General features: G+C 38.5%; 3 protein-coding genes across 3 annotated transcripts; 2 read left to right on the top strand and 1 right to left on the bottom strand.

The window, feature by feature from the left end:
* The first annotated feature begins 3,809 nt into the window (after positions 1-3,809).
* Positions 3,810-6,315, top strand: LOC101305005 (elongation factor 1-alpha-like). Its single transcript, XM_004307362.1, has 3 exons — positions 3,810-3,878; positions 4,529-4,998; positions 5,118-6,315. Exons 2-3 carry the CDS (start codon positions 4,537-4,539, stop codon positions 5,997-5,999), a joined length of 1,344 nt encoding a protein of 447 aa, XP_004307410.1. The 5' UTR covers positions 3,810-3,878; positions 4,529-4,536; the 3' UTR covers positions 6,000-6,315.
* LOC101305303 (wall-associated receptor kinase 1-like) lies at positions 6,301-8,195 on the bottom strand. The gene is made up of 2 exons (XM_004307363.1): positions 8,162-8,195; positions 6,301-7,674 (listed from the first exon to the last, which is right to left on the bottom strand). The coding sequence occupies exons 1-2, from the start codon at positions 8,193-8,195 to the stop codon at positions 6,935-6,937; spliced, it is 774 nt and encodes a 257-aa protein (XP_004307411.1). The 3' UTR covers positions 6,301-6,934.
* A 794-nt stretch (positions 8,196-8,989) lies between these two features.
* Positions 8,990-11,922, top strand: LOC101300769 (cyclic nucleotide-gated ion channel 1-like). Its single transcript, XM_004308752.1, has 8 exons — positions 8,990-9,156; positions 9,256-9,623; positions 9,755-9,816; positions 10,047-10,262; positions 10,443-10,717; positions 10,854-10,965; positions 11,051-11,335; positions 11,470-11,922. Exons 1-8 carry the CDS (start codon positions 9,074-9,076, stop codon positions 11,920-11,922), a joined length of 1,854 nt encoding a protein of 617 aa, XP_004308800.1. The 5' UTR covers positions 8,990-9,073.
* The last annotated feature ends 522 nt before the right edge of the window (positions 11,923-12,444 follow it).

Raw genomic sequence — 12,444 nt, 5'->3', positions numbered from 1 at the left:
AACTCTCAACAAACCCCACAATCCCTTGGCTCGATTGTTACTAGTACTACTACTATTATTACTGCTAATTTCCTTATTTCCCCTTCCCATTACTTCATTACTTGCTTCACATTTAGCCCTAAACCTCCTGCTTTGCCTCTTCTTGATGTCCCTCAGCTCCATCTCTGTAGGAAACTTCGTTATTCCGAACATGAACAAATGCCACTTTGATTTTGATCGGCTGCTAGACATAACCGACACTTTCCATAGTGAAGGATCACACCTTTTGTAGCTGCTCTTTGACGTGGGAAATGAATTAGTGTTACTTCTACCATCTTTTACTTCACTGGGCTTCGAGTGCTTAGCGCCAACCTTGGGTTTTGATCTCCTAAACCTTCTCCATCGAAACAATCGCCATTTCTTGGTGGAACTTTTCTTGCTCGTTTCTGAATTTTTCTTGGTCGTTTTCTTCTCTTCTGGAACATGTGGTGCTTCTTTGACGTAGGGAATGAGCTTCTTCCCACAGAAGATTACGTCTTTATTCTCAGATGCGTATGCTGAGGCCGTGAACTCTTCACTGAAGAACTCAAAGAAGTTGTCTTCATCTCGATCAAATGAAGAGCTCTGATACTCTCTGGAGAAGTCATCCCAATGAGCAGAGTCACCGTGCGTAGGAAGATCACAAAGAGAGAGCGTCTCCACTGCTTCATATGGATCATCATCTTGTTGGTTCTGTAATTGCTGATCTGGGTTTTCTTCAAGGGCAACGTAGGAGTCTAATCCGGCAACCATTTTGGAAATGAATGAAGCAAAAGGCCGGTAAAAGCTTTGATTGTTGCTAGCTAGGGATGTATATGAGTTTTCATACAGCTAGAGATGTTCATTTATATATGAAGGGAATCGAACTAATCTATGTTGTAGGGAGGTGTGGCGGATGGCGATGGCTTCTAGATGAAGTGAACTAATCTATGTTGTAGGGAAGTGGATTTTTAAATTTGAACTTCTTATAACCAGAGGGAAGGTAGTGTTGTATGAAAAATTAGTAAATGGGTGGAAGTTGTGGGACTTGTAGATAGTCTTCTAGATGGGTTCAATGAGATGTGTGGGATTTCTGGATGTTTCTGTTTGCTTATTCGTTGGGGCTGCTATTTTCTTGTCACAACGTGGTTTGGATTTTGGGTTAATATAGAGGAAGGTGACTATCTTAATTAGTAGAAAAGTCCCTAGCTTATGACAATATGATGAGGTTTCTTGAGCCTATGTGTTCAATATGGGGGGTTTTTTGTTGTGCTGGGGCATAGAGGTAGAGGCGACGAGTCCCTCATTGATGAGGGTTGATATATATGGTACTCGTTTGACACTAGCTTTTTGCATAATATCTTCTGTTTTAAGCAAACATATTCGAGTTAAGAAAGTGTTATTTTTCGAAATTTATTTTAAACAGATTATTGAACATCTCGTTTTATTTTAACATTTTTATATGATTTGCTTCTAAGATAATATCGTCTGTGAAATTAATGGGGTTGAATACTCCAACTTCTTCGATTTCAATCCGTTGGAGCTAGGATGATTTTTAGCCAGATATATATAGGTCACGAATTATTGTGACTTTGAAATGTAACCCAATATTCCATCGATTCAAAATAGGATCATATTCATAATAGCGTGTTTGAAGAAAAGCAAAATCAAAGAACAAACTGTCGGGGAAAATGAAAATTCATCAGACTGATGATATTATTTTAACCAGTTTCCATAAGATATGGTTACAGTGTGAATCGGAGACCAGTTCACCAGAAAAGCAAAAACTAATTGATTCAACTCTCTCAGTCCAAATGGGGTCATAACATCTCTCATAGTCTCATATATATCTTTGCTTTGGTCAATTCCTGTGTTTTAATTCTTTATACTTGGAAAGTGGAAAAAAGATTACCTACTCGATCACATAAGAAAAGACATGCACTGGTCAAGCTTATGAATCGAATTATTAGCAGAAGAATAATTTCCCAGTTAACGGGTTAAGCCGTAAGCAAATCTGTCTTTTGGTTTAAGTGTTCAATCTTTTCTAATTACCAGTTAATTAACAGGTTTGTTTAAGTAGCTAGCTTACTGGTTTTCAAGTTTAACTAATGACTCAATTGCGTGGTCTTCCAGATATTGTTTGGTAGTATTCCTGTTGATTCAACGTAGTTGCTTCCATTAAGCAATACCTTATTGCTTGGTTTTATACTCTTATAATTAGGTTCATAATTTGTTAATTTTTAGCTTACTTATGAACAAGCTAGGTTTGATAACTCGTTAGGCTCCACTAAAGACTCGGAGGTTAGTTGATCGGATGGGACTGGAAATCAAGCACAAATATAGAAAGCCTTTAGATTTCTTGGGTAGCAAGTATAAACAAAGTATGTCCCTCTCGTATTGGTTAGTATATTCTTATAATGTATTGAACAACATCGATCAGTTCTAGAATTAAGATGACTCATACACATACCGAGTCAAAGACTTGGAAGAAGTTAGCATACATGGAGCTAGGTCGAGGTCAAGACCTGTATGCATGCAGTGGACCAACGTTAGCTAGGTAGCTAACTCCCAACCATCATATAATATGTGTGCTTCTGCGAATGGAGGTAGATTCCCTACTATTTCATGCACGACATATTGACAAAGGTGATCCAATATTCGACTAGGTATATATATAGTTGCGTTTCTATATGTATATGTGTAAGAAAGCTACTTTGATGTTCTCTGTTTGATGGTTAAGAACCATTGAGCTAGTTAACTAGGTAATTTGAAGCCAGTACGCAGAAAACAAGCTTGAACTTTGAAGCCATCGAGGGATCAATTGTGATCTTAGTTTTCCTATAGTTTTCTCTGTTGACCGGAAATTGATCTCATTTCTTCTGGATGGAACTGGTGGGAAATTAACCATGAATACATATCATGTGTATCAGTGTACGTGTGTATGATGGGAGAAAAATAATATTTTATGATGATATTGTCATCCATAATCTAAAAGAAACGTTTCGATATGATATTTATACGTTTCACATTTTTAACGTATCTAACTAAAGAAAACAATTAAAACTTAGAAACAACTCAAAAAGACATTTGTTTCATTAATTTGTCATGCATGAAGGGTAGCTCTAGGCATACTCATATGCCTAGATTCATGATTTGGAAATTAGAATTTATCAACCTTATGCTATAATCTAGACGACGACAAACACTAGAAAAACTCATAGTATTGGTTGCAGGCCACCACATATGAGAATGATATATCTGCCACGTGTTATACATTTCTGCTTCAATTCGGTGGGAATATGAAGCCTGCAGCTCCAACTTCGAATCGAAGGAAAACAGAAAACATGGGAAATGAGATTAGTTGGATAGCACAGAGCCTAAGTGCCTAACCTCATTTCAAGCCCAACCAACAGGCTTGTTTCGAATTCAAGCCCAACCCATTTACCAATAACCTCAATACGGCGTCGTTTCAATTTCGTTGTGCCCAAGTAGCATCTGTTTCACACTCCACTAGAGCGTTTCACGGCACCCGCGTAATTCTAGAATATTTCCCTAAATCTCTCAAGGACCCCCACCACCCACGCTTCTCTTCAGCGCGTGTAAGAACCTCCCCAATACCACACCAGTGAGTCAGTGACCACACATGTAACTAACACGCGCACCGAATCGATTGGGCTATTTTAAACAAACGCGAAACAAAAACAAAAGGATACCACCGTCCTAAATTTGCTGACACCAAGGGTAAAATAGTAAACAAGCATAAAACCCCTCCCTGTATATAAACCTCACACTACGCCGATAACCCTACATCGTTTCATTGGCAGTTGTCACTCTCCTGTGCTCAGCTCTCTATCTCTTTAGGGTTTCAGCGCTTCCTCCAGGTCCGATTTCTCTTTCCCCTTTGTAATTTTCTCTCAATTTTCATATCGATTAGCTTCATCTGTTTGCTGTTGATCTTCTAGATTGCTCTGTTTGTGTTGCTTTGAACTCGATTCGGCTTTGAATCTTATGCATCAGTCTCTGTCTTTCGGTTTTGGATTTCGATGTTTTTGTTAGATTAGTTGTGAATTTGATTTGATTATTTGTGTGATGATGAAATCTGCTTTGCGATGATCAGACTAATCGAGTCTCTGTATGTTTTACTGTGATGAAATGATCTCTCTGTTTTAGTAGAATTGAAGTTTATTGATTGTATGTTATATGACAGCAGCGAATCGTTTATCAAGTCGAGTTTAAGATGTTTTTACCAAATCTTGTCTAGAATTGCTGCTAATTTGTAGGAAAAGAAGACATATAAATAGCGAATTGTTTTTCAAGTCGAGTTTAAGATGTGTTTGCTAAATCTTGTCTAGACTTTCTGCCAATTTGTAGAAAAAGAAGATATATATGGCTGTTTTGTTACTTGTGTGTGCATTGAGATTGTATTGAAGGATATTGTTCTAGCTGTGTGTGCTTTTGTATCAATGAAGTGTGACTTTGAAGATATAGGTGTTGGGAGTTTGTAATTTACATGTATTTGCGGTTCATACAGGTTCAACTATGGGCAAGGAAAAGTTTCACATCAACATTGTGGTCATTGGCCATGTTGACTCTGGGAAGTCGACCACCACTGGTCATTTGATCTACAAGCTTGGGGGTATTGACAAGCGTGTCATTGAGAGGTTTGAGAAGGAGGCTGCTGAGATGAACAAGCGTTCTTTCAAGTATGCTTGGGTGCTTGACAAGCTCAAGGCTGAGCGTGAGAGGGGTATTACTATTGATATTGCTCTCTGGAAGTTTGAGACCACCAAGTACTACTGCACTGTCATTGATGCTCCTGGACATCGTGACTTCATCAAGAACATGATTACTGGAACTTCCCAGGCTGATTGTGCTGTCCTCATTATTGACTCCACCACTGGAGGTTTTGAGGCTGGTATCTCGAAGGATGGTCAGACTCGTGAGCATGCTCTCCTTGCTTTCACCCTTGGTGTTAGGCAAATGATCTGCTGCTGCAACAAGGTACATTTTTGGGTCATTCTGAGGCTTGATCTTCCATTGATGTATTTATATTGTAATTGAGTATTTAGCTAGTATTTGTCTTTGCTTCTAGTGATGTTGATGGTATTTCTGTTTTATAGATGGATGCTACCTCTCCCAAGTACTCAAAGGCAAGGTATGATGAAATCGTGAAGGAAGTGTCATCTTACCTGAAGAAGATTGGATACAACCCAGACAAAATTCCTTTTGTTCCCATCTCTGGTTTTGAGGGTGACAACATGATTGAGAGGTCCACCAACCTTGATTGGTACAAGGGTCCAACCCTTCTTGAGGCCCTTGACATGATCAACGAGCCTAAGAGGCCCTCTGACAAGCCCCTCCGACTACCACTTCAGGATGTCTACAAGATTGGAGGTATTGGAACTGTTCCTGTTGGACGTGTTGAGACTGGTATTATCAAGCCTGGTATGGTTGTGACTTTCGCTCCCACTGGATTGACCACTGAAGTTAAGTCTGTGGAGATGCACCACGAGGCTCTCCAGGAGGCTCTTCCTGGTGACAATGTTGGTTTCAACGTCAAGAACGTTGCAGTCAAGGATCTCAAGCGTGGGTATGTTGCTTCAAACTCCAAGGATGATCCTGCCAAGGAGGCAGCCAACTTCACCGCCCAGGTCATCATCATGAATCACCCTGGCCAGATTGGAAACGGTTATGCTCCTGTGCTTGATTGCCACACCTCTCACATTGCTGTCAAGTTCGGTGAGATTCTGACCAAGATTGACAGACGTTCTGGCAAGGAGCTTGAGAAGGAGCCCAAGTTTTTGAAGAATGGTGATGCTGGTTTTGTTAAGATGCTTCCCACCAAGCCCATGGTTGTTGAAACTTTCTCTGAGTATCCCCCACTTGGTCGTTTTGCTGTGAGGGACATGCGCCAGACTGTTGCTGTGGGAGTCATCAAGGCTGTGGAGAAGAAGGATCCTAGCGGAGCCAAGGTTACCAAGTCTGCAGCCAAGAAGAAGTGAATTGTGCGCCTTCCAGGTTCAAGTGCAGGCTATCTTCAGTGTGGTTATAATAAAGCATGGTTTGTTGCTACTAGTATTCTGAGTCGGTCTTTTACTGTCGTCTGTGTCAGTCGTAGGCTCAAGTTACCTCCGTCTTCGTGTGGGTATTCGCAGAATTGGGTGCTTGATAGGCGGTGGCGAGCTTACTTATGTTTTTTTTTTTTCTTGTTCTGTGCTGTTGTCATAGCTATGTTTTGTGACTACCTTCTTAAGCAGCTTTCATATGTTGCTTGGATATTGTTTACTTTTATATAATGTCAGCTTATTTTATGCTTGCTCTATTTCAACAGCAATGCTATTTTGCTATATTAATATGATGCTTGCATAACAAATTAACAAGTCTGAAACAGGGTTTTATACGCGACTCATTATTTATACAAGTGCTGATAAAAGTAGCAATACATATGTAAATTTAGGTCAAATAATAATCTACTTCTTGCAGCTTACTATATCCATTTTTTTCTGTATGTGTTCTGATACTGCTAGAACCATCATCAAAGCCTTCACCTCTAACATCAACAACACAAGTGTTTGAGAAACTAAGCATGCCCTCTGGATGCTTAGTCTTTAGATGAGAATTGGAGATACTAAGCTTGCCTTCTGGATGCTTGGCCATTATTCGCAATGCCTCGAGTTCCATGGCTACTTCTTTCATGGAAGGTCTTTCCTCCCCTCTTTCCCTTATGCATCTATATGCCAAATCTGCCACTTTTTCAACTTTTTCTCTGTCTTCCACAAGAATTTCTTCATCCAGAATTTCATGCAAGTCCCCAATGTCGCCTTCCACTGCCCTGTCAAAGACATGTGCCAGGCTTCTCTCTGCCTCAGGCCTATGGGGTGAAGCTCCCCTTCTGCTTGTTATTAGCTCCGCTAGAACAACTCCAAAGCCGTAGACGTCACTCTTTGCGGTTAATGTGTTTGAGTGAAGACCATTCAGGGTCCAAGTATCCAAGTGTCCTTTGCATTTTAGTGCGTCCCCGGAGTGGTGAAAATCCAGAGTCTGTCAGCTTTACCATGTATTTATCATCCAATAGTATGTTCATTGTCTTCACGTTTTGGTGTATGATTACTGGCTTGGAAGTGGAGGAGTGCAAGTATGCCAGTGCAGCTGCGGTTTCTACAGCTATTTCCATTCTCAGTTCCAATGAAAATGGTGATGATTGTCTCCCATAGGTGTGGTTATAAAGAGTGCCGATATTGGAGTAGTACTCGTAAACAAGTAAAGGCTTGCACGTCTGTAAACAACAGCCTAAGAGCCTCACCAGATTTCTGTGGTTGATCTGAGAAAGAGCAATCAGCTCATTAACAATTCTTGCAGCATTGACTACTTTCAACTTCTTTATGGCAACCACTGTTTGATCTGGTAGTATTCCTTGGTAAACTGATCCAAGAACCCCTCGACCAATTTTCTTATGGGGATCAAAATCATTTGTTGCCTTCTGAAGTTCTTTGAAAGTAAAAATTTTCATTTTTCTCTCAGCATATGCCTCATGATTGGCCAGTTGATGTTGTAACAATATGCCCTCCTTGTGACTAAAGTACTTCCGCTTGAGTTTGCTGCCTTTCATTCTTTTCATCTTTTCACGACGTATCAACCAAATTCCAAACAGCAGAACGAAGATGCCAACAAAGATACCTGCAGACACACACATGAAAATTACAACAAGTTAAATACATCTGTTTAATTTTGCTTACTTAAATTCTGATTTCCATGCATGGTTGGCTTGATGTTACACAATTGAATGACAAACAAAATGTTCAAACTGTTGAGGATTCTCGTAATAATCAAATATGATCCCTCTTCAAGAATATATTCCTGAAGCCAGCTCTATTGGAACGAATTGGCCATCCAAATGTGCATAAATAATAGTGTTTAGAACAGAAGTGAAATGAGAACAATAAGAATCAAAACTAAAACGAATTACCATTTGGCAGATCACCATTGAATCATTCATCTAAAAGGAAATTGGTACGAAATATAGAAATGTTGCGTGAACATGCGATTTTATATGGTAAACAAGTAAAAGAATTCCTTACTGAAAGGAGACTAGCTCCATGTTTACTTGGTTAAATGATACATGTATAGAGTACATGGTGTCTAACTAGCTATTAGTAGTGCGTACCTAATGTAAGTTTCTGGACTGCTTCGATGTCCATGCCTTCGATTCTGTACCTCTTGGGGCCTAAATAAGAAATAAGAGAAATTTTACTATGTTTCTGTACTTTTGAGGCCTTGTAATCAAAGGAAATGAAACTTAGATAGAAATTTCAAATGCAAAGTAGTGAATGAAAAGGATTACTCATACTGCTGAATAAACCAGCACAGCTACAACCAGCTGCATAAGTAAATGGTCCCCAGAGTCTGATTAGCTTACCTTTTAAACAGCAGAAAACTGAGGAAAAAGATTTGAAGATCTTATAACTTCTTGATCACTTGGATACTGAGTTTTGTTTGTTCTGTGATGGCTGATGGAGTTTGTTCATGAACTGAGATTAATACTACTCGAAAATAAAGTCAACGATTGAAAATGCAAAAAATGAGGAATCTGGATGTATAAACGCCAAAGCTTGAGGCTACAGCTCATCTGCTCAACTATCTATAATTTAGTCATCATCTTCTTCTTAATTGTCATTTTTGGTTTAAAATTTGAAATATCAGTGCACTGACGTCAATTAATTTCTTTCCTGAGTATTTTTAGAGGGGGTTTGTAGAACAATTGGGTTCAGACGTCAAACTCCAAGTGCCAAAACATTTGGTTTAAGAAGATTTTTTTTGTTTTTTAAGAAAAGAAAGACTGATTCAAGCAGATACTTGTTCATTGGTATCTGCTGATTGATTTAATTATTCACATTTATCATGACAACTTGATAAATATCATTATTATCAACTACATTTTTCTCTGAAGTTGGAAATCATTCATTCATTTGTCTCGGTTTTTCGGAAAGGGACGCACATGCTGCATCTTAATTTGCAAAGTGGAATGCTATAGCTTAGCCAGAGTCAGTTTCTGCAGGGAAAACAAGCACTTTGAGTTATGGCAGCTAATCTCGAAATAACTTTAGATGTTCTTGACAACTCGGGACAGCAGCAACAACCTCATGAACTACTACCTGCAATGTTAGCTCCTTTAACTTGACAAAATTTTCGTCTATTCTTATTTCATCTTCTTCTTTCTTTTTTCCTCAATTAAAGTCTGTACGTATTGTTTTCCTCCAGTAATCAAGAATCAGATTATTCACAGGCTATACTGCTACCTCTGCAAGATTATAGTACTCCTAATACTACAAGGTCAACAAAACTGAAGTTTGCTGTTCTTGTATGGTCAACAATTGGGGTAACTTGGGAACTTGTCCGTGTGCTGTTCCGCTGGATCTCTAGTTGTTGGAAAACAATCTTTGTCATTTCATGTGTGCTTGCTGTTTTAATGGATCCTTTGTTCCTCTACACTCCTATCATGCACCATGATATTAACCATGAAATCAAGTGCTTAGGGATCGACAAGAAATTGTATAATATAGCTACTGGTTTAAGATCGGTCACGGATCTCTCTTACTTGGTGGACATTTTTGTTCAAGTTTATACATGTACGTAAGATAACTCTGAACTACTCACATTTCGGTTTACAGAAACTAGCACTTTGAAAGTTTGAAGCCGATCTTAAGTTCTTAAGTTCTTAACTTCTTATGAAACTCTTGTTTCTGCTTGTCAACAATAGATGAGATGGTTTCGCTATTATACATACTAATTGACGTTTTAGCTGTTCTCCCACTTCCACAGGTTAGACAATTTTGTAACTTGATATCATTAATATGTTTAGATATATGCAATAACAGAAGGTTGATTCCCACCAACTCAAACAAAGAAATGTTTCATTTCCTTTTCTCAACCCCTAACTAAAAACTTAGTTTGGAAATCAAAAGTTTATTCAAGTACCATATAAAATGGGCCAATTTTTTTTTAATGATATTGATTAATTTTCATCTTTTGGTTTCTTTTGTGGTGTCCAGATCGTAGTTCTCATATTCTTTACAAAGGCAAAGGACTGGATATCTTTAAATTTAAGTAGGAAGATCTTGATGAACTGTTTGGTTCTGGTGCAATATATTCCACGAATTCTGCGCATCCACATCTTATGCAAGGAACTAAAAAATTCTCTTCATGGAGAAGTCGGACTATGGGCTAAATGTTTACTCAACTTCCTCCTATACCTCCTTTCCTGTCATGTAAGTCTCAAATATATCATTTATGTAAAAGCTCAGGAGCTCAAGTATTTGTTTTGTTGGATTTCTTGCTGAGCTTCAAGAGACAGCGCATGCATGCATATGTACCATCAAAACCTTGAGTTGTATGGTGCATTATTATTAGTTAATCCAATTAAACTCACTGGCTTATTGACTCCTTAGGTACTAGGAGCTTTGTGGTACTTTTATGGCATTCAAAAGATGACCACTTGCTGGCAATATTCATGTCATCTCGATCAAATAAATGGATGCAAACCTTTGGTGTTTGATTGTGACTATGAGTTTAGAGATTCCACACGGTGCCCTGTAAAGCCACCAAAGGCGACGGTATTTGATTTTGGTATATTTCTTGGAGTACTTCAGCCTGATATATCAGGGTCAAAGAATTTTGTGAAAAAATTCTTGAACTGTTTTTCATGGGGCGTGCGAAATTTGAGGTTTGTACATTTGAACAGAAATCAGGGAATAATGGTTGTGTAGCCTTTTTCTTTTCTTTTTTACTGTTGAACATAGTTGGATTTTATATTCAATATATAGTTGTATGTAATAGGTTCCTTGATTTCATTTTTGCAGTTCCCTTGGTTCAAACCTTGAGGCTAGTAGCGATACAGGCGAAAATCTCTTTACGGCTGCTATTTCTGTAATTGGCTTTTTACTATTTTTATATCTCATTGGGAATTTGCAGGTTGGTGCAGGGTCTTTTAAGCTTAAGTAAAGTTAGCTCTCAACTTTTTATGATCAACTGGACCTAGCTACTCGTTGTGGATCAGAGTTATATGCAGTCGAGCAGCGCAAGAAGAGAGGCGCATGACCACAAGATGAGAATTGAAAGTAAGTTGGAAGAGAAAGGTCCAGAGATAGAAACATGGTTATCAGTAAGTTCCCCATTTATCCCTGTAAATTCTAAGGATAACATAAAGTCACAGATCATGAGAAAGGTAAAACAAGAACTTGAAGGCAATAGGGAAGTTGATGTGGAGGATATCCTCTCTATTCTTCCCTTGGAACTTCGAAGCTATATCCAAAGTTATACCACCGTCGGAAAATTAAAGACAGTAAGTTCCTCATCTTTCTGTCAGAAATCAACTGATGATCTGCTTAGTAATGATGATATGATGCATGTTAATTAGTATTAGCTAGTTATCTAAATTTTCTCATCATAATGATTAACCAAGTGTATCCAACCTAGGTGCCAAAGCTTCAAAATATGGATGAAATGGTGCTACAAGAAATGTGCAAGCATCTGAAGCCCATGAGCTATAGTGCAAACAGCTATATAATTCGAGAGAAGGAACCGCTTAACATTATATTGTTGATCATGGATGGAACTGTTAAGGTTGAAAGCAACACTAATGCGTTTGCATCGACCATGTGTGAAAGAGGAGACCTTTGTGGAGAAGAACTTGTAGATTGGGCATCAGATCCTTTGTTTCCTAAAATATTACCATTTTCCACCATTACTGTCCAGGCCATGAATAATGTCGAAGCTCGAGTTCTCACGGCAAGTGATTTGAATACTGTAGTCTCTTTATTCTGGCAGCACTTCAGCGAGAGCGTGTTTGCCCCTCCACCTGACCTTGTTAGGTTTAATCGACTAAATTTGCCTCAACTCATATCTGCACTACATGTTGAAACTGTGTAACATGCAACTATATATGGAGGTTATATGTATGGTTTGTATTGTAGCCTAAGCTCATCTAATGTACTGGCACTGGGATGTAAGGCCATACGTTTGTGTGTAGTAACAGAACATTATTCAAACTAGTGATTTGTGAAGGCGAGTACTTCTAAGCAGCATCACTACGTACATATATAACTAATTACAAGGATCTAAACACAGAGAACCACCACAACCTCACCTAATGTTTGCTTTCATTATTCAATAATACTAATACAACAGTAGAGAACTAAAACTGAAAGCAGAACATTGATTATAGAAATGCTAAATCATATCACAATTCATATATATAATATAACACCTTCACCTCTACCATCAACAACTTTGAGCCTCTAGCTGAAACGTTCCTTAGGTTGTCATCCTTGATTTCTTTCCTTTTATTCCTAATTCCCTCGAGTTCCATAGCAACTTCTTTCATGGAAGGCCTTCCATGAATCATGATCTTCTCATTCTTCTGGGCATTATGCCACAGGAAAATGATGGTTT

This window comes from Fragaria vesca, linkage group LG7, assembly GCF_000184155.1.
Source record: "Fragaria vesca subsp. vesca linkage group LG7, FraVesHawaii_1.0, whole genome shotgun sequence".
NCBI lineage: Eukaryota > Viridiplantae > Streptophyta > Magnoliopsida > Rosales > Rosaceae > Fragaria > Fragaria vesca.
The sequence above is the reverse complement of the archived record's forward strand: the minus strand, read 5'-3'. Positions and strand labels throughout refer to the sequence as shown.